The sequence below is a fragment of the Amphiura filiformis genome, chromosome 7 (assembly GCF_039555335.1).
Source record: "Amphiura filiformis chromosome 7, Afil_fr2py, whole genome shotgun sequence".
NCBI classification, from domain to species: domain Eukaryota; kingdom Metazoa; phylum Echinodermata; class Ophiuroidea; order Amphilepidida; family Amphiuridae; genus Amphiura; species Amphiura filiformis.
The window spans coordinates 42,623,344-42,646,021 of NC_092634.1; the positions used below are offsets into that span (position 1 = coordinate 42,623,344).

Below are 22,678 nucleotides of genomic sequence, written 5' to 3' on the forward strand. Positions count from 1 at the left end.
CACCTGTGCATCTCCAGAAAAAGATGTTACATAAGATCTCTAACACAATCAACAGAAATGTGTTCATCTGCTTCACATATTTTGTTTACAATAGAGTGTTTTATTTTAAAATACACGTAGCGGCGATGAGGCAAGAGTCGTCAAATCGATCAAAGAACTGGATTATTCTGCTGAAGAAGGTTGTAGTCAAAACAACTAAAAATTTCAGCTGAGCCACTTTTAAAGTGTTGTGAACAAAAGTTCGAATCTTCATTTATTGTTCAATTGTTCATAATATGTGATGTGATCAAGCAAAATTAGTCGGAACTCGGAAATATTGATTTTGAGATATAGCCAAACAAAAGTAATATTTCCTTTTGTTTCCTCCTGTTTTGGAAACTCTTTAATTGCTCATATCTTTGGAAATGGTTGTTTAATTTCAATGGGGTTTTCTGCAAAATACAGCTTTGTAAATGCTTTTTACTCTCCTACCAAACTGAAAGTTGATATTTTACCTTCGAACTGGTATAAGTAGTTTGTTTGTGAAAAGGTATTCTGTGAGCACCAACGCATAATTCACTCGTCTTCACATATTTTCATGAGAAATCCTTACACATAATTCTATGCTTTGAAGAAAGTAATCCTTAGATATGAATTTCCTGATTGACCGGCCAATTATCAAATCGGGAATATTAAAAAAGGAATCTGACTGTCTATGTATCTTTGAGGTGATCTCAATGTTTATCAACAAAGGCAAGGGACTGGTATATCGATATGTTTGACTAAACCCCGTGCAACCACTACACTGTTCAATAGCCTTATTGTGATGTCGGGAGTTCTAAAAACACAAGCCCTGAACAAAATATGATGCGCGCGCATACTGCCAGGCAGGGGCGTAACAAGAGCATCAGGGGCCCATGGACAAGGAACAGTACGGGCCCTTTTAACCAGGACGGGATTTAGCCTACCTTATGGGCCCTGGGCTAGGCCAAAATTTGGAGGCCCCGCACTCACGTGCCGAGGAAGGCATGTGCACTCAAGTCAGTGGCCAAGTTTTGGTTTAACTTAAAGGGGACTAACATATTTTGTTCAATTCAATTTCAGACTACTTTGGTCCCGGATCAACATAAATTTTGGTATTTGAATGCGCGCGAAGCGCGGAAAATTTTGCAATTTTGCCCTATTTTGACCAAAAACATGATATTATTGGGGTTAAAAGAAAGATGCATAGGGCAATTTTGGGGGACCAAAATTGCCCTGGACCCGGGCCCATCTGGCCCAATGGTATAAAAATCCGGCCCTGCTCTCCATTATCAGCCCTTATTTAATTTTTGCTTTTGTGCTCGGGGCCCCTGAACCCTCGGGGTCCATGGACTTCGTCCACCCTGTCCCACCGTTTGCTACGCGCCTGCTGCCAGGCAAAAAACACTGGAAATTGTGATGATGCGTCCGCATACTGTCAGGCATTGACGTCAGAAGTCAACCTATCTACAGACGAATCCAACGAGCCAAGTCATGGTCAGAATTTGGTCGGCCATTATTGGGTCCCCGCATGCACCCAGGCGCGTAGCAAGCGGGGGGACATGGTGGACGAAGTCTTGCATCTAAGTTTTGCATCTCCCGAGCAGAATCCTCAACATGGGAGGTTCTTTCCTTTTAAAATGTGAACACGAGTGAAAAAGTGAAGTAAAATCAATCAAAAATGTAATTGGGGCTTTAACTGGATTGTCTTTGCTTGAATTAATATACATAAAAAACATTGTAGAGTAAAATGTGAACGCGAGTGAAATAGTGAAGTAAAATCCATCAAAAATGTAATTGGGGATTTAACTGGATTGTCTTTGCTTGAATTTATATATCTAAAAAAACATATCAAAAATAGCCCAATTCCGTGAAAGAAACAACGTACACAGCCATGTTTTAAATTGTGAATACGAGTGAAATAATGAAATGAAATCCATCAAAATATGGGGATTACAAATCTTTCTTTTACCTTAAACACTTTAACCAACAATAGAGGTTATCCACTTCACTTATGTGTGACTTATAACAAAAGGCGCTGGTTCCTGTAGTATTCCTCATTCAAACCAATTCAATGCACGACCTCGGAGTTACCTGCATGACTTTGGTGGGTTATTTTGAAACAGTCATGGTTGCACAACTACTATAAGGTATAGTATACTGCGCCAAGAAAGTATCCTTACTTTTGGAAAAATAATCACAATCTTAAAACTGTTTTTTTAATATATGTACTATCTAATCCTGCACATTATGACACCACATTGAATCCAATGTGACCTCAAGAAGTAAAGTTACAAGCATTTGAATAGACGAAGGACCCGTTTTAAAAGTGACAAACTGGCCTATACAAGGCGCAAAAAGATTTCAACAAGCGAAACAAAGAGACAACACAGTTTCTTCAATGAAGCGTTATTTAAAGCAGTTTTTATTTCAGTTTTTACTTCTCTGTACTTTTCAAAGCTTTCATTTTATTTGTCAGTTCTTTTTTTCAATTTTCTTTTGTTCCTTTTGTTTTAAATTAAAGCCAAACGCATAAATTAGCCATTCACCACTCTCAAACCAGATGTCTAGTCTGTCGAGTTTTGAATAGGCCAGTTTGTCACTTTCAAAACTGGACCTTCGTCTAATCAAATGCTTGTAACTTTACTTCTTGAAGTCACATTGGATTCAATTTGGTGTCATAATATGCAGGATTAGACAGTGCATCTATTAAAGAAACAAATTTACCCCAATATTGTTGAGTTCGGAAATTGTGATTATTTTTCCAAGTGTAAGGATACTTTATTGGCGCAGTATATAGTTGTTGATAGGATATGCAGCTTATAGAACACGGATAACCTCTATTGTTAGATTTTAACTCTTTTCTGAGCAAGGTGCATTTTGGCCACCCAAGTTTTTCATATTCGTTGAGATTAGATTATGATATTTATCATATTAAAACTGATTCGAGACCTTAATCACAAAACTTACGCGGGATTTTGCTTGCTTCTTAACTAGATCACCCAGTTGCCCTATAGAGGAATCCAAATACACGCATTCCTACACCTGACTAGCAGCCTTTAGTTGGGTCCCCTGACCGCTACAGAGCATCCAAAATGTGTAATGATTCGGCCTTGGCGGAAATTTTAAACTGCATTCCATCACCCGTTTTACACCTTCAGCGAAAACACAGGTAGACAAAAGAAGTTTACAACTCAATACAGTTCCAACAGTTGTGCAAATAAAAGCCGCCTTACACCTAGAGAAGGTCGAGGAGGGTTAATAGAATAATACAATAGAGATAATTCCGCAGGTAATCCCGTAGCATCTATTCATAGATGTACAAATGGATGAACAAAAGGACTATTTATGAATAGATGCGACAGGATCACCTCTATTGTATATTATTATTCTATTAACCCTCCTCGTCTTTGCATCTTTTCTAGGTGTTAGGCGGCTTTTATTTGCACAATCGGGTGCTCAAAACCCCAGGTTGGTGCTAGCGGGAAACCAAGGATGGCCGACCAAATCCTGACCATGACTTGGCTCGTTGGATTCATCTATAGTAGCTCTTGGTCCTGATTCAAAACTGGGCGGTGAAGTATTTTTTTTTCTTACAGGTTCTTTACACAGCCGTGACGTTAGTCACGACTGTGTCTTTTTTCTTACAGGTTCTTTCTTCTTTCTTCTTCTTTCTGCCGACCACTACATTTGCTCTACCTAACTTGGTCACAACCATCATTGACCATGCCTCTGCATGTCATATGAAACTCGTGTGGTCAAAGGTCACGCAGGGGTCATAGGGGTCAAAAACGTAATTTCAACTCAAAATGCTTCTTCTCTCACAGATTACGTAGGACAGTGACACCACTTGCACACATACATGCATTGTTATTATGCAGTGTCTATGGGGTCCTCACAGATTTGGGGTCAAAGGTCATTAAGGGGTCACTTCCGGTATAAAACGAAAATCTTCCAAAATTTTTTATTTGCTAAGAAAAACATAGGACAGTAACGGTATGTTCACACATAGATTGTAGTTACCCTGTGTATATGTGGTATATTTTTTATTTACGGTCAAAGGTCAAGGACTACAACTACTGCACTGGAAATTTTATTTCAGCACAGACAACAGTCTGTGGAGTCAAAAATAAGGGAAAACCAATATTTGATCAATAAATCAATAACTACTTGCCTTGAATTGCTGAATTTTCAATGCAGTAGTTGCAGTCCTTGGCCCTATAATATAGGCTACACATCTTACTTGTCACCAATGCGCTATAATGTTTGAGAAAAATGCAAAAATAGGCAGAAAATTGGCCAGGGGTGTAGTACCCCTTTAAACTTACAAACATATAGTTACATAAGGAATAATTAGCGCCATGTGGCAAGACTGCCAGGCATGTCTTTCTAAGTCGCTTTTAATCAATTAAATATTTCGCAGTATATTTGTTTTGTGCCTATTCATTAAAGTCAAATGATGTTTTTTCCACGAATTTCCATTTTAAAAACCAGGGGAAAGGGAGGGAGTGAAGAAGGGAGGGGTGAAAAGAGGAAGGGAGGAGAGGAGATCGAGAGGGGAGGAAGACAAAAAAAGAAAAGAAAGAGGGGTGGGAGAAGGGGTGAAGGGGAGAGAGGAAGAAGGGGGAGAGAGGGAGTGATAAATTGTAGACCTATACAGAGGAGAGACAGAAAAAGAAAGAAAGAAAGAAATGAATAAAACAATAATTATTATATAAACTAATCATACAACAGCACTAGGTAGCCATTCGATGAAGCTAAAGCCTTTATGAGTTACGTAATTAAAACGTCCAGTCAGATGTATTTTATACCTGCCTCATATAAGTCACCTAAATTCGAAAACTGGACGTTGATTTGTGCTACTCTCTCATGAATATTGATTGGCAACATTTTCCAATATGTCAGCGCTCAAAGCGGACACAATACATGGCGGTGCCCAGCCGATTTGTGCTCCTTCGTCGCTAAACAAACAATCGCATCCTGTCGCACTTCGTGCGCAAAAATGAAAAGAGAGAAAACAATTTTTTCAAAATTTTGTCGATAGAATAACAAAATACAGCTTTAGAATGAACAGTTATCATGGTTAATTGACATAATTCAATTACAGTTGTTGTACTTTCTGTGCGTAGAGATTCAACTCATCCGCACAGACTTTTAATTCGGCATAATTTGGCCGCTTAAGTATTGTTGCATGCTACCGGAATAAATTTGCGGTTACGTCAAGTGACGAGCGTAGGGAATCTTGTCAGGTAAGTTTTTTTTTTTTTTTTTTTGCTTTACATAATGCAATTTTATTGTCAGATGTCTCAAATCAGCCCCGGAAATCAGCTTGGCAGAAAAATCTAGATTTCTACAGAAGAACTTGTAACCAAAGTAACTCTTGAATACTTGTGATATTATACCGAGCTGTTTCGTGTAAGAGTCGTTCCTGTATTGTCATCTTTCACCTATGCAGTACCCAACTCAATGAGTGCTAATGGTAAGCATATATATCTTGTTATATATGTGTTACTTTTTTCTAGGGATGGGGCGCAGGCCGGTATTACACGATATTGAATACACACATTCAAAGTGAGGACGCCTTAACGAAGTGCAGACAAAAGTGGTCCTCTCTACGTTAAGGGGGTGTAAATATACTCGCTTATTGTGCAGGTTTTGGTGTGTCTCAATTTGTATGTGTGTAAATTTCCCCCTCACTAGGTATGTGCTATATCACAGACACCTCCCTTGCTTTGTATGGTGCTCCAAGTGGGAGACGATGAGGATGTGTGTGTGAGGCATGGGTTGTATCTTAGCTTTACTGGTTTTTCTCGTTCTCAAAATGGAAAAGTCAGCGAAATGACCGGTAAACAGCACCATGCATTTACCTGTATTTTATGCAAGATGATATCACTCAGGAATCTCATCTGAGAAAACGTACAGTCATGTAAAATATAGCAGAATATCAGGGCAGGCAATCATTTGAAATGCTGACGAGCCAACTGTACACCGCAGCAACAGGTTCAATCTGGACCAATCAACTTGATCAAAAGTTAGCTGCTTTGTTTTTGGTACGTGTGGTTGTTTGATTTTCTATTTGTTTTGTTTGTATTTTGCTATATTTTGATTTGGTTTATCTTTCGTTAGTTGTTTTTGTTTGTTTGTTGATTAAACTTTAACCAACATTGAAGGTTTACCCAACCTGCTTTGGTTGTTCGAATGGTGGATAAAATGAGTTACCCAACGAATGTTTTACACATTGTTCTAACAGTGAATAGAGGTTGTGCATATGACGTATCATCCTGTAAATATGACGAACTACTCAAATGCATTCAACAAAAGCATGATTGCAATCTACCGCGACATTTCGTCTCACACACATAACTAATGCACTACGATCAAATAGGTTGATGACAACATTTGATTGAATGGACTGTACTGCGCCATGATTACGGTGAAGGACATCGGTTCAAATCCTTTGTTTGGAGCCAATCAATAATTTCATGCACAACCTCTATAATGTATTCGCCAGCGAAGTGTTATGTGTAATCCGATTATCACCATGCCATCTGGATCACGCTTTTTAGTTCTGCACCACGATCGAAATGATCGCAATCCAAAGTCTATGGCATGTACTACCAATTCCAAAAGGTGTGTGATCCAGTTACTAGAAAGTTACGTAACCACTTCGCTGGTGAATTACCCACTGGTGGTAATTCAAAAACTTTCAAAAATGATCATTGGCGCAAATCGCAAATCTTTCAAAATCAGATTTATGCAGATAGCTTTCATCAAAATATCTTCTAATTTCAGATTATGTCAAAAATGAAATTGCCAATATTGATATGCTTCGTCCTGACCATGAATGCTGATGCGATATTAACTGTAAATGATACCAGTCGGATTCCTCTTTATATCGGGGCTTTTCTTGGATCAGATTTAACTATTCAGGCGACTGAAACTTGCGTCAAACACGCAAATGAAATAGAAGGCATATTAGACGGATATGAATTATTTTTACGTTGGACCGACTCACCTAGGGTAAGTACAAAGCAATGAGTGGGGGTAAAATTTCCAAAACGGCGTGCCAAAAGGTACACCCCTCTTGACCTGCCAAAATACGGCCTTCCTTTTGTACATGCCAATTTTTTGGGTTTCCAAACTTTAAACAACGGCGTAGATAATATGATGCGAGCGTAACGAGCGTAGCGAGTAGGAAATATTGCATATTTGATTGTTTTCGTTTTCCTGAGCCTTTGCAAAGCACAATTTTTAAAAGGTGCCTCGTAAATGTGTGTTGCCCCCCCTTGACCTGCCAAAATCCTCGTCATTAAAATCCCTTTTGAATTTTGTTTGAATCCTTGCTAAGGCGATAAAAAAACCATGTTTCACTTGCCCGACCTACCCAGATTTTTCGTTTTAGGAGATTTTTATAATTTTGCTGAAATCATGTTAAGTTGGTAGTTTTGTTTGGCCAAAATATGTTGATTTTGACTGAAAAATATTTCTAATATGTTTGCAAAAGCTGATCAGATTTTGTCAAAATTTTTCAAGCTCTTAGGGTCATTTTAGCTTTCCGGAAAAAAAACCACCGACCGACCATATTTCAAATATCTTTTTTCTTGCATATTAAAAGCACCTTTTAATTCATGTGAAAGCAAATGTAATATCCTTTGAAGTGGATAGTTTGAAAGTTTGAAAATTCATACGACCAATCAAGTTTAAGCATTTCGATGACGTCATACATTTTAAAAATTACTTTCATCAAATTATATGTGTCCAGAACTCCCCAAAAATGAAAATTTCGCCTTTCGGTCATCAAGATAATACATTAGCATTGAAAATTTAACCGACCAATCAAAATTCAGCAATTTGATGACGTCATATGTTTTCATAAATGGCTTCATTGAATTCTGCGGTCACCAAAACCCCTAGTATAACATTCTTTTCATTTTTGTATGACGATTATGTTCCTTTGCTACTTTTGGCACACTTTGAGGTGATTGTGGACCACTGTGCGACTGTGCGAAGTCGCTTAATTAACCAATACTGAAAATTCTGTACGTACGAAATAAACGTTCAGACAACGCAGAAATTAGATAAAATCTGTCCGTTTTACAATACATTAAAGACAGTCAAGGATATTGAACATACGAAGGTAAGTCTAACTACATGATCCACTTTGTCAGAAGCAACAGCGAGGTGTGCACATTCATACGTGCGGTTTATACCCGGGGCACATCAAAAAAATTTGGTGGGTATGTTCCCCCGGAATTTTGAGATAGTGGGTCTTTGTGAGCTAACGGCGTACTGGTAAAAGAGTGTAAAATGGGGTCTTTTGGAGCTGCGAACAAGTAATTTGGGGACTTTTGGAGCTGCGAACAGTGAAAATCAAGGGTCTTTCTTGGCTTTCTGGTTGAAAATCGCCTGAAAAAAAACCCCAGAAATATGAGGAATGAGCAATTTTGGCGTTGTTTAGAGCTGAAATTATATAAATCAAGGGTATTTCGGAGTTCTATTTTGGCAAAACATAGGGGGTATTCGGAGCTGCGAAATCCAAAAAAAAGGGGGGGGGGGTGGTCTTTCCAGATGAGCATACCCGTATGGTCATTTGTGTTAAGTACCCCCCAGGTTTATACGTGCAGACTATCCATTGAAATGCGTGCGAGGTCGGTGTATAAAAAAAGAGGACGTTGATATTGACAGTTTTGAACCGCGTCACGTGGTTCATGCAACACGACGAAAAAGTATAATTTTGCAAACATTATGCATGTAGTGGTCGTTAATCTACTGAAATATGTTTTATTTATCTATTTTTTAAAAACCCTAATATTCAGATATTTGATATTTTGTTTAATTTTTGATATTTAACACTCCTCGAAGTAAACTTTATAAATCTAATGATATGTACTGAAAGTATATGTTGTTGGGAGGAAAGGCCGACCATCAATTGAAAATTCTAACCTTTCGTATTGAAGATATACATCCCCCCCCCCCAAGACCTAAATTTCAAAAAAATCTAAATTATTCCTCGTATTCAGAATACATTTTGATATGTCTGATGTGCTCTAATGTCCCACAATAAATACTGTGAAAACGTTGCTACCCATTCCCTTAAAATAGATTTACTCAACGTTTCAACGATATGTCTCACATTTATTTCCATTTACTTGTCTTGGCATTTGCAGATGATCAAATCACTAGCACTTGACGTATAATATTGATGAAAGTGTCATCCGAGCAAATAATTAAATAATTGAAAGACTTTGATCTCTAGTAAACGTAATAAGGGTTGGATAAGACAAGCGAATACTATCTTATTTGTAACTACTCGGGTCTTGTTAAGATGACAAACATGTAGCTATTCTACTCAATATGACTAACAAATAACTTGCACGGGAACAAATGATATGGCCTATTTAACTAACACGCAAATAACTAACACTAATAAGCATTTTGGGGGCACTGACGAAAAATTTCCCGGTTGCCTTATTTTATCCGGTATTACGGTAGGGATGTTCATAAAATTTTGAAGTTCAATATTTTTAGCTGAAAGCTCTTTCATGTGAAAGAGAATTAAATTACCTAAACAATAAGGGGTCAATCATGTTTCTAGTGCATATACTTTTGAAGTTACAGACAAAAATAGTGTCATCAAATTGCCCAAAATTTTGTGTGTGAAATTGTGACAGCAGGCACATGTACAATGCACACTACTGTATGTGACCCAAGATGACCTCCTATTCTTTACTGTAAGAAAGCTGTTTTGGATGGTCTTGATTTACACACAAATTGCTTTTGAGCTAAATCGAGCGTCGACTTGGTGGAACATGGATTGCACTATGTGATAGTCTATGAATCCAGTATCATGCCAGTACCAACATAAGTCAACATCACTTAGGTTTTGGTTGTCAAAATAAATTTTTAGTGATTTTCTCCATTGAGCCCCACAGTAAAGCCATTTTTGGACCGTACATGCACATTCCACTTCCCTATGGACGAATAGCGCCACCTATAGTGTGTGATGTGAGCTAGCCTAATTCCGGTGAGATATATAATACAGGTGCCGTTATAATTTCACACCACCAAATAGAATTATATGGTTTATAATGGTTGTGCGCTCTTAATTTCAATTCTCAGAAAAACACATGGACAGCTAAATTAAGCATTAAAATGAGCAGTAATTTGCATAATTTTGGCAAAATTTGGATTGGTCATGATTAGTAATGTTAAATACTGCAAGTGTACCTCAGATGGGAGAGCTCGAATAATTTTTAATGATTTTAAGCAGCCCGTTTCTTTACAGAAACACTGGCATGATTTTGCATGTAAATTAGGCGATTCCCGGACATCGTAGACTTCGAGGGCCAGACCCCAATGTTGTACAAAATGGCCCAGATAGAATCACACACTCTTAGAAATTGTTCGTTGGCATTACTCAGTAAGTTGATGTAAGTCGTTGCGTCAACTTTCCGAGTAATGCCAACGCGTACAATTTTGAGTAACGCTGACTCGATATCATTATGTTGGTCGCACTCATTTGCACTTACTTTATTGAGTTGTTACAACTCAGAAAATGAAACTAGCCTAGGTTAGCATAATTTTCTAGAGATGTGCTATAGTATACAAAATTTTGCACTGATTACAAAAATAAATATTTGAATACTGCTAATTGTGCAGAAAATGATCCAAGTACCAAAGTACCAAATTGGAATAACTCAAAACAATAAGTACCAGTAACTTAATATGAACGAGTTACATCAACTTACATGTTGAGTTACAATAACTCAACTAATTGGTTCTTTGAACCTTGTTTATTTTTCTAAGTTCCCTGAACTTGAATTGGCATTACTTAAAAAGTTGACGCAACGACTTACATCAACTTTTAAAGTAATGCCAACAAAGTTGATTAGTTGACGGAACTGTTTGAGCTTTTTCAGCATTTTTTAAGTTCGGATAACTAAAATGAATGTTGTTTTGGCAACTTTTACACTATTTTTAAGTTGTCCAAACTCCTTTTGAATAATTTGCGCCAACAAGGCGAACAAGTCATTTTCTATGAGTGCAGTCGAAAGGTGTAAAAAGAAATAAAATAAAACAACAACAACAGACAATGTATTAACATCTAGAGTGTAGATTGATTGCAGGGAATTAGAATCTTAATCCTAATACTATTACCGATTTGTGCATAACTTGAAATGAGCAATGTACATGTATTTAACTGGATTAAGTTTCAAATAATGTTTCAAGTCTATTAAAAATCTTCAGTTTAAAAAATATGTATGAGATTGTTTGTTTGAAGACCAAGACCTAGAGTACATTTTAAAGAATAATTCTGCCAATTCTCAGGTCTGTAGGGGATGTATTTTTGAAGTCACATTTTTTGAAATCCGAATTTTCATGAAAACTTGAACTGGTAGATATGTTAGAAAACATAATTGTTTCAATTGGAAAACACCGAAACCATCAAATTTTACTTTCAAGATAAGGGACAATACTTTATTTGGTAAAAATATCACTGTTGTATTTACAATGCATATTTTGTCTAGTCATGTCTAATTTAATTTATAAATCGTTGCTTAAAAACAATAGGATAAGAAATTTAATGTATGAATTTCTGTATAAAGTGAAAATAACAACCCGGCGTCTCAAAAATATTGATTCTGAAAAATTCTGTAGTGATATTGTTAACAGTCTTTCAAACACTGATTTTTCAAATAATGATATTGATTCTTGTGTGGAAAGTTATGAAAATGCGCTCCTGCAAAAACCCGTGCTGTCAAACTTTGCACTGAATCTCCGTGGTTCAATGATGATATTCGCGCAGCCAGGAAGAAACGGCGTCAGCTTGAACGAAAGTGGCGCAATAATGGAAAACCAAACTTGAGGTTTACAGGCTGGAATATCAAAATCAACGTGCCCTGGTGAAAAACATGATCCAAAATGCAAAAGTGGAATATTATTCTTCACAAGTTAGTGAAAGTGCGGGTGATCACAAGAAACTGTTTAATGTCATTGACAGACTTCTTCAAAAATCTAAAATAACTGTGCTACCGTCTTCTGATTCTGATGAATCACTTGCAATCAAATTTGCTGATTTTTTCCGTGAAGATAGAAACCATTCGGAAAACTTTCATTATAAAACCTATTTGTGCTACATCAAATCCGTCCTGCTCGTCTGTACCAAAATTGAATTCTTTCGCACCCACTGATAGTGATGAGGTTAGAAAAGTCATCATGAAATCGCCATCGAAATCATGTGAATTAGATCCTCTACCTACATCTCTAATTAAGGACAACATTGATATTTTCGTGCCAAACATTACTGACATTGTCAACAAATCGTTTATTACAGGAATTTTTCCACAAAGTCAAAAAACTGCTTATGTTCGTCCTCTTATTAAAAAACCTACTTTGGATAAAGAAATGTTCAACAACTACAGACCTATATCCAATCTCAAATTTCTTGGAAAGACAATTGAAAGAATTGTTTCTAGCAGAATTTCAAACCATATTAATACATTTTCCCTATCAGATCCTTTACAATCAGCATATAAACACTACCACGGAACAGAAACTGCTCTTCTTCGAGTTAACAATGACATCCTTACATCACTTGACAATGGCCAAATCACAGCTTTGATTCTTCTCGATTTAAGTGCTGCATTTGACACTGTTGACCATAATATTCTTATCTCCCGTCTTCACTATTATCTCTCGGCATTCAAGATCTTGCCCTAGAGTGGTGCAAATCATATCTTACAAATAGGCCGCAATTTGTTCGCATTGGCAATGCTACTTCTCATTCTACCATTCTTGATTACTCTGTGCCTCAAGGCTCTGTACTTGGACCTCAGTGGCTTACCATTTACACCTACCCTGTACGGGACTCTTCGCCATCAATTGAATTATCATGTTTATGCGGACGACACACAACTTTATTTATCATTTGAATCTTCTCAACATAGTGCTAATTCTGCAATTGCTTCTCTTGAAATTTGTATCAGTGAAATCCGTAATTGGATGAAATCAAACTTCTTGAAGTTAAATGATGATAAAACAGAATTTCTTCTGTTTGGATCCCACCAACAGCTCTCTAAAATCAACATTGAAAACGTTTGCATGTTTCCAGATCGAACCGTACGGGTGGGAACATAATGTGAAAGGAGTTTAGATAAATATGACGGAGCAATATCATTAATACATTTATATACAATCAACATAAGTTTAAAAACAATTCTTTGTGCGAAAGGAAGCCAATGCAGTTCCTTAAGGATTGACGTGATATGGCAATATTTTCTGGTAAGAATTCGAGCGGCAGTGTTTTGAATTGTCTGAAGGCGATAGATTTGGTTTGCTGGTAATCCATAAAGAAGTGCATTGTTGTTATCCAAACGAGAAGAGATGAATGGGTGAATAATTTGTTCAGTAGCATCGCGACTTAGGTTTTTGCGGATCCGGCTGATATTACGTAGTTGAAGCGCTGAACAACGAATGACATTAGAGATATGAGGTTGCATGGTCATGAAATGAAAATACCACTGGAAAGATCAAATTCTACACGTCTAAATAAAAAAAGAGAATTGTTGCAATTGCTCACAGCAAACTCAAGTTATACTCATTTGAATACAAGCACCCATTTTTGCAGCTGCACACGGTTTCACTTACCAAGGCACGACATTCACATGCAAATAAAGACTTGAATCGTTATCCCTACAAACTATAGTACCGTCATGGACTTTGTTGAATATTAATTAAAAGCAAAAGTTGTCTTTTCAACAATAAATCCTATTAGCACTTTGCTGATTCGTCGAAATTGAAATGGATGAAAATCAATCAGCCGTGTGCAGCTATAAAAATGGGTGGCTGTATTCAAATGAGTATAACTTGAGTTTGCTGTGAGCAATTGCAACAATTCTTTGTTTTTATTTAGACGTGTAGAATTTGATCTTTCCAGTGGTATTTTTATTTTTAGCAGATCTTTTGCAGATTACGAGTTACAGCCCCTCAAACATGAGAGCACTTCTTTTTGACTCAGCCTGTACGTCATTAGCTGCGTGAAGCTCCCGATAATCATGATCATAATAATCAACGCGCTAAATACACGCATTGTAGGCGCTGGAATGAAATACCAATTTTCTTCGTTTTACCTCATTTGTTTGGCTCGATATTAAAAGGGGAGTTTAGGGGACAATGCGATCTGTAGCTATCAGTGAAAACTAACATTTAAATAGGAATCTATTTTTATGCAAGTCGCACATTATTGCTTTAAAGTCCTCTATCGTCCATCCACATCGTTAAAATATGAATGCTACACTTAAAGGCCATAATATACGATGTCCGTCAAATTTTAATTTTGTTATTCTCTACCCAACATGTTGAAATAATATTAGTAATAACTGTAAGGAATGGGTTCTGCCTATTTTAAGCAGAAATGAGGGATTAAATATCCGAATTATGACATTATGTCAAAATGGCTGTTTATCTGACAAACACAACGAATTTGGCTGATTCCATTTGAGGTTTAAGTTAGTGTATATTTAAACATTACAAATAGCCTAACAAAATCAGGTTTGAAAAAAAAAATCAATTTGTACATTATGACTTTAATGAAATTTAAGTTTGTTGAAAAGCCGAACACCTGTTCAAAGAAGCCAGATAATGTGACCAGTGTTTCTAAATACGAACATGTATTTGTTCAGAATTTATTGAACTGACCAAATTATGCAAGTAATGTGACCTTCGTCCAAATTATTTGATATAATCGACAGCTGATCAGACTTTTGAGCAAAAAGAAATACAATACAAATGACAATGGGACAAAACAAAAGGGCAAGACATATATGGATGGAAATTTCGAATTGAATCACAATACGGGACCTACTATTTTTAGCAATGCTACGTTGCGTGTGATACCATCACACTTCATCAGACAACTGACCCGCTGGACTGGTCATGTGACATCATAGACCCTGGTGACATACAGCTAGGGATCGGCTTGATGGGTCTGTCCCATGCGTGAGATAGGTTGTATCGAAGTCCTCCCCTTTTGAGTGATGGTGATTCTACTCTCTTCCAAATAGCCTCTCCCAAAGAGCCATCAAGCCGATCCCTAGCCGTCTGTTGCATGACCATTCCAGCGGGTCAGATGCCTGATGAAGTGTGATGGTATCACACGCAACGTAGCATTGCTAAAAATAATAAGTCCCGTATTTTGATCCAATTCCAAATCTCATGTTACTATTTTTTCACTGTGACATGGAAAAAAAGTTTAGTCATTTTCAGCATTTATCCGCAAAATAAATGGCGACGTCAGACGAGTACACCGCCTATTGCATTAATTTGTAGATCCCTGTCCTTTAAGTCACTTTCCTCTCTGCCACTGCCCTGTCTTAAATTATACTTTATAGTATTTGGTGTTTTTTCTTCAGGATGTTCCCGGACTTATGCTACAACGTCTGTATGAATTTATTTATAAACCACCGGTTGTTTTGGGAATAATTGGTCCAACGTTTTCAAGTCTCTGTATTGAGATGAACGAAGTAGCCTCGTCTTACGGTTTAAACCAGGTAATGTACATGTATTGTATACCACCTCCATCACCAAAGATCACGAGATGATGTAATTTGATTATAGCCAAAAGCAGCCCCACTCATCCCACAAACCCGCATGATGGCATATCACCATAACAATAGGATCCCAAGTTTCGATATTGGAACTAAAAACGAGACCCGAACACCATAAATGACAGGGAGTACACCGCCAGGAACGTAGCAGGCGGGTGGACAGGGTGGGCGAAGTTCATGGGCCCCGAGGGTTCAGGTGCCCGCGCAAAGGCGAAAATGGTATAAGTGCTGATAAAGGAGATGTTAAGGCCCGCACTGCTCCTTGTCCATGGGCCAGAGGCTCTTGCTACACTCCTGCACACCACCATGGGAAGATAAAGCTACCGTTTTTGTTTGTTAATACCTTGTTTTTATATCGAAGGTAATCTATGCATTAACAACAGTTTTCTAATATAACGCTGACGGGTTGACGCCTAGATAGCTATTAACCTTTTGAAGCTCTGCCAATCTTGATTGGTAGCTACATGAGCTTTCCAAATGCCTGCAGGGCATGGCAGAAATGATCTTCTGTGGGAGACATTTTAAGATATGTTCACGGCAAAGTTAGAGCGCCTTAAGCGAGCGTTTGCAGAGGCCAACTGGAAAATGTGCTACCAAAATGAGCTTCTCCCTGCAATTTTTTTTGCAAAGCGTACGCGATAGTTAAAGCACATAGCACACACTTTGCGGGTAAAACCTTGTTTTGAGATGACTGTGCGATCAGCGAATAAATCTATGCTAGAAAAGTAAAATAAAGTTATTTGACGCGCCGAATTATTGTTTCAAAATATGCCATATGACTTCATTGCAGGTAGTCGGTGCTACTTCACCATCTTTAAAGAACCGAGATAAGTATCCATTAACGGTTCAAAGTAATTATGAAACCTCCATAGTTACACCTGCGAAGGTGGCATTCATAAAGTCTATGGGATGGAAACGAGTCGCTATGGTCAATGAAAGAGTAGACTCCTTCTTACAGGTAAGAAAAACTGAAATAAAGTACAGAACAGCTGAGTATCGACGGATTTCAGTGAGGTGTATGTGTAGGAATCCTGGTACATAGCAATGACGTCAAATGCGGCCAACAAAAATTTGGCACATTTTGGCAACTGTTTTACATATCGTCAGCCTACGCTTATTGCCTAAGTCATTTTTTGCAATTTTGAGAGCAATGAACAAAATGTGGTTCAAGCATGTGAAGCATGCAACAAGTTACGTAATCACCCTAGTTATTTCGGATCATAATTATGTTCCTGTGAAACAATTGGTGAATAAATAAAATTAAATGCATGCTTGAACTATATTTTGTACTTTGTTCTCAAAATTACAAAAAAATGAGTTAGGCAATTAGCGTAGCAGGCTGACGATATATTTACATTAATTTCTAGGACATGTTATACACAGGCTGTATTAAAATGGAGTTTTTGAAAAGCCTACTTCTTCAAAATTCACCAATGGAGCCACTTGAAATGACCAGACTTTATACTTTATATTTAAAGGTCTGGTCATATCGAGTGGGGGGGGGGGTCTTCGAAAAAAAAAATTGATCAGACTTTCGGATGCTGACTTTCTCTATACCTACTTTTTGGTGATTAGTGCCAGCCACAAATTTGCCATAATTGGGCGCTTTTTAAGGGGCACTTTTGACCAAATGCGCCAAAAAAATGGGAATAGACGAAAAACACTAATTTTGATACACTGCGCAAACTACGTGACTGCGTGAACTACGTGACTGTTTTCATGATAATTATGTGACTTGTGACTCGTCTGGAGATATGTTTCATGAATTTATGTGTACTTAACAGCGTGTTTGCCTTGCCAAGAGGGAATACAGGGTGTCCCAGAAACAAAATACCGAGCGAATACAATTGAACGTAAGTCGAGAAACAGACATCAGAATCAAAAAATTTAAAATGTAACGCATAGCCTATTTTATTGTGCATCACATGTGAAAATTTTATTTGATTCGGTTGACTGGGTGCTTAGAAATTAACGATTACATAATGCGCGCATTAATCCAGTTCATTCCAAGTATGATCAACAGTCGTTTTTTTCATACTCGCTCACCGCTTCCTAAAGTTTGTGTATCTCATTAAAGTGAGATCACATTACATATTTTATAATCCGACGGTGTTATGTTATTCATGCTTTCATTGAAGATGAATAACAGTTTGACCGATAAAACTTTGATTTTTGCAATTGGAAGCTTTACAACTGTAATTCTTTAGGTTGTGCAACTATATATGTTGTATTTTAACTTTCCAAAGAACATTTGAGCCAAGAATGACAATGATCAGTGCTTACAGTTTTACGTGTGATCTTTGATACTATGCAACATTAATGTTGAAGTTTTAAAAGATTTAAACTTTGCATTACAATTTTTTGGAAATATTCCTAAAACATTAATTAATGTGTGTGGGATTTTTTTAAAGCCAGCTGGAATTCTTTATGCAATTCTTTATGCACCAGTGATATCAACACTAACGAAAAAAGATATTTACAAGTACCGACCATCATCTTGCATACAAGCTTTCATTTTCAATATCGTGCAGGTTTTCAAATTTGAACAAAACCTAATTAAATGTTTTTCAAGAAATAGAATGTTTAAAAAGAATGAAAAGGATTTCACAGAACAAATTATACAGTCCATTGATAGCTTAATTTAATTTGTGCACAATTGATAGATTTTCATAACTGATCTTTTCAGTCACCGTACTCCCATGATGTAATTCATCTTTAAATGGATCTGGCTTGTGATTGGTCGCCCAGATCGCGTTATGGTTTAAATCCTCCGGGCACCTGCCAGTACCATTAATAACTACAAGGTACACGACTATGCGGCCTTTGCTTAGAGGGAATAGTAGGTGCATGAGCGCGTCTTGTACCATGCTTGTATTTCCAGGCTTTGTGCGTGAGGTTAAATTGGATTGATAAACAAGTATGATTGACAGTGTTTGTGTTAGGGACTTTGCCCGATCAAAGTCCCGTTTAAAATGATTTTTAACTCGGACTTTCGCGATCAATAAACTGGTAGATTCTGAAATCAGAATTGTTCAGTATTGAAGTGCTAATATAATTATGACATTATGATATGTTGCATTCAATAATAATTATAAGCCTACGTATACTTTACTTTTACTGTTACTAATATAATTATATAAACTTTTTCATAACAATTTTATACTAGAAGTAAAAAGATTAAAACTTTCAACCGCACTCACCAGGTTATTTTCCCCAAATATTTCAGAACCAACTGGTTCCTTCCTCAGTGGGTGATGGTGTGTGAGATGCTGCTGAAATCAGTGTTTCTAGTCGATCTTCTACTAGAGTTGCCAGTTGGTTTCACTGATTTCAGCAAGCTGTTGTAAACTGGAGATACTAGTAGTTCGTACCCCTGCGAGGTGTTGATTTTGGGCTGCGGGTCTCTCCTAATGTGGATCGCTTCGCGAATTTTCCTTGTATCGTTCCTGCTGTCCTTTTCCAAAATAGTAACTCCGTCCCAGTCAATATTGTGACCGGACTTGGTATGAGCAGATGCAGGAGAATTGGCACTTGGAGCAACTGATTTATGCTCCTTAAGTCTGAACTTGAGTTTCCTTCCGGTTTCACCAATGTAAACAGAGCTACAATCCGTGCATGGAATGTGGTATATAACTCCTGTTTGATCTTCTTTTTCAGTGCGGTCCTTAGGTGCTACCTTAGGTGCTACCAGATTCTTACGCAGCGTGGTGAGGGGTCTAAAGGTGGCAAAAACCCCATACTGCTGAAGTTTCTCACTGGTACCCTTGACATATGGCAAGTTGATATTAGCTTTGCATTTGGTGTGAGCATTCGGCGCAGAAGAGCAGAGATGTATCGTTCGAGTCCGGACTCGGACTCGAGTCCGGACTCGAGTCCACTTTTTGTTGGACTCGGACTTGGCTCGGACTCGGACACGAAAAGACTCGGCTCGGCTCGGACTCGGACACAAACGGACTCGGACTCGAAGCCGAGTCCGGTCCGAGTCCAGTCCAATTAAATCCATGTGAAATGATAAATCTAAAAATGTCAAAATAGATCTCAAATTTGTTCAAGTTGACTTTACTTATTTGAACATTTTCCAAATTAATTGGGGGCTGTCAAATCTGTGATCTGTCATATATCCTACATATCCAGCAAATTATTTAGATTTATCTGTCACTTAGCAGAATCATAATTATTATTCTTATCATTAATTTAGTAATGAAATAATTGATAATTAATTAAATGCATAATTTGAATATTTGGACTATAACAAATATCTAAGAGTTTTTTCATGGAACTTTCCAATCCATTAAAATTTAAGAGAGAAACATGCACTGGACCCTACATCTCAGCTTCCACTCAGTAAATTGGTAGGTCCATGACAAGGCTACGGTGTCTGTAGTTTGTGTGTGCTCATCTACTACTCACAGCACATTTGTGTGGGACAATTTTGAAAAGATGTTTAGAATTAAAGGTGAATTTCTGTTAGTATGATTATTATTGTGATGATGATGATAAAGATGATGACGATGATGATGCAGAGATACCAACATTAACATCCAGAAAATAGAGAGGATTCAAACAAAAAATAGGGAGACTTTCAATGTACATGCAACTTCAAGGGCACAAAATATGCCAGAAATAGGGAGGTTGCCAGGGCAAATTTGGGTGTCAAAATGGATAAAAATGTTTACAATAATAGGGAGCCTCCCTCTAAAATGTATTTGAATACATTGCAATTCATTAACACATCTTTATGCTTCACACAGGCTACAAAGCCTAGTGACATTTCTCTAGTCCTGAGTTTACATGTAGTGTGCCACACACACACAAATACCCCCACATGACTGCTGTCTGATACAGGTGGTCAGATACATGTAGTTTTTACCTTCAGGAGTGAGGAGTTACATAGTACATGTAGCTGCTCATGGGTATGGGTCTTTGTATTGAAGTATTGTGTGTACCATGTGTACTGTTGGTTGGTTGGTTGACCTGGGTTGAGTCTTTGAAATGTCAACTGTGTGGGGTGGGGTGGTGTTTGGTAGGGTGGGTGTGCATAGGGAGAGCGGTGTGTGGTGTGGTGTAGTGAGTGACCTTTGACCAATGACCTTCTCTTTCTGCAATTTTATCATCAAAATGCCTTAAAATTATGCGGAAACTTTGAAATTCAGCAAATTTGTATTGTAAATTTTCAAATTAGAAACAAAATATACAATTTTGCTCCATTATTTGGAATAATGACCCATTTTTTCAAAATTTTATACAAAATGACCCCTTCTTTCAAAATTTTATACCCAATTACCCTAGCTTTTTCATTTTGTTATACCCAATGACCCATTTTTATACAAATTCCTACTAAGCAATGCCAGTAGGCAGATGCATGTCACATTCAAGTTGAATGACCCCCCCGCCTCCACCTCTGGTCATGGACTCTGACCGAGTCCGGACTCGAGCCGGACTCGAGTCCGGACTCGGGTCTTATTTTTGTTGGACTGTTGGACTCGGCACCCTGGACTTGGACTCGAGTCCGGACTCGGACACAAAAGGACTCGGACTTGGCTCGGACTCGGATACAAATGGACTCGGCTCGGCTCGGACTCGGACAAGCTGGACTCGGGTACAAGTCTGCAGAAGAGTTATCTGTTTGTTTTTTCGGTTTGCGAGCTTTGTGAAATGTCCAACGCTCGTATCCACAATTCTGGAGCGCGGACTGCACATGCGAGATTTCTTTCTCTCTGTCTAAATGGGTCCGTAACTGCGAAATCCGCCCGGTGGAACAAAGTCCTGATTACGCTCAACTTATGCTCTAGCGGATGACGGCTGTCAAATTTGAAGTACTGGTCAGTGTGTGTAAGTTTACGATACACACCGACCCGTAAAGAACCGTCCTCGGAGCGCTTGACCAAAGTATCTAAGAAAGGAAGCTGCCCATCCGCCTCCGCTTCACTTGTGTACTTTATGTGATCAATTTGCGAGTTGATATGCTCTGTGAATTCGCTGAAATGCTCCCGTTTAATAACTACGAACGTGTCGTCCACGTAGCGAAGCCACACTCTGGGTGGATGTGGTGCAGATTCAAGGGCTAAGCTTTCGAACTGTTCCATAAAAAGATTGCATGTCGTTGGTGAAACAGGACCACCCATGGCGGCGCCATGTTTTTGTTTGAAGAATTGTCCGCGGAAAACAAAATAAGTTGTATTTAGACAAAACTTTAACAGTCGAAGCACTGTTTTATACTAGTATTTTGATGTAACAAAGCACTATTTTATACTAGTATTTTGATGTAATAAAAATATCAGTATAAATTCGAGTTCAACTGAATGCTTTCATCATGATTTAATAATAACATGTTTTATTTATCAAAAATCGACCATGGCATAGTCTAATTGACAGTTAACCACTAGTGCCCATTGTGTTAAATGATCTTTCTTTCAAACTTGGAATGAAGTGAATTGAGGCATGCGTTATGTAATCGCTCATTTCTTCCCAATCAGTCAGCCGATTCCAGTAAAATTGACATAAGATGCAGAATAAGATGGGCTACACGCTGATGTTTAGATGATTGGATTTTGATGTCTATTTCTCGACCGGTAATTTTTTCTGGGACACCCTGTACAAAGACTATACGTTAAACCGATTTAATTATCAAATCATCAATTGAGATTACTTGAACATTTCAAGGTGTATCACTTTAGTATATAGAAATTATGTATAAAAAAAATCCCTTGTAATTACTTTGGGTGGAAGGCATTTTTAGAATCACGCTTTTTAAGGATCCATCATGTTTCATTACAGTCCACCAAACCATCAATGATGAGAACATGCACACAGAAACAGCGAACTTTTTGTCTTTTCTGCCTTTTACCCTTACTCTCTAAATTCCAGGACCTTATTAAAATGACAAAACTTTGAAAACACTTAAAATTCAAATCTAATGGATTTATATTATACTCTGATGAAGATTTGAATTTCAAGTATTTCAAAAGTTTTGTCATTTTAATAAAGTCTCTTAGACCTTTTTTAAATCTTAGGAATTTAGAGAGTAGCTCATATAATATTAAGAAATTCACTGCAGTTTTTAGTTAATTGGC

At 37.6% G+C, this 22,678-nt stretch overlaps 1 protein-coding gene across 1 annotated transcript in view; it reads left to right on the top strand.

Moving 5' to 3' along the window:
• Positions 1–6,794: 6,794 nt before the first annotated feature.
• Positions 6,795–22,678, top strand: part of LOC140156501 (gamma-aminobutyric acid type B receptor subunit 1-like) — a 38,963-nt gene continuing 23,079 nt past the window's right edge. Inside the window, exons 1-3 of the mRNA XM_072179444.1 lie at positions 6,795–7,020; positions 15,411–15,548; positions 16,396–16,563. Coding sequence (XP_072035545.1) covers positions 6,796–7,020; positions 15,411–15,548; positions 16,396–16,563 — 531 coding nt within the window. The 5' untranslated portion in view covers position 6,795. The remainder of the gene's footprint in view (positions 7,021–15,410; positions 15,549–16,395; positions 16,564–22,678) is intronic.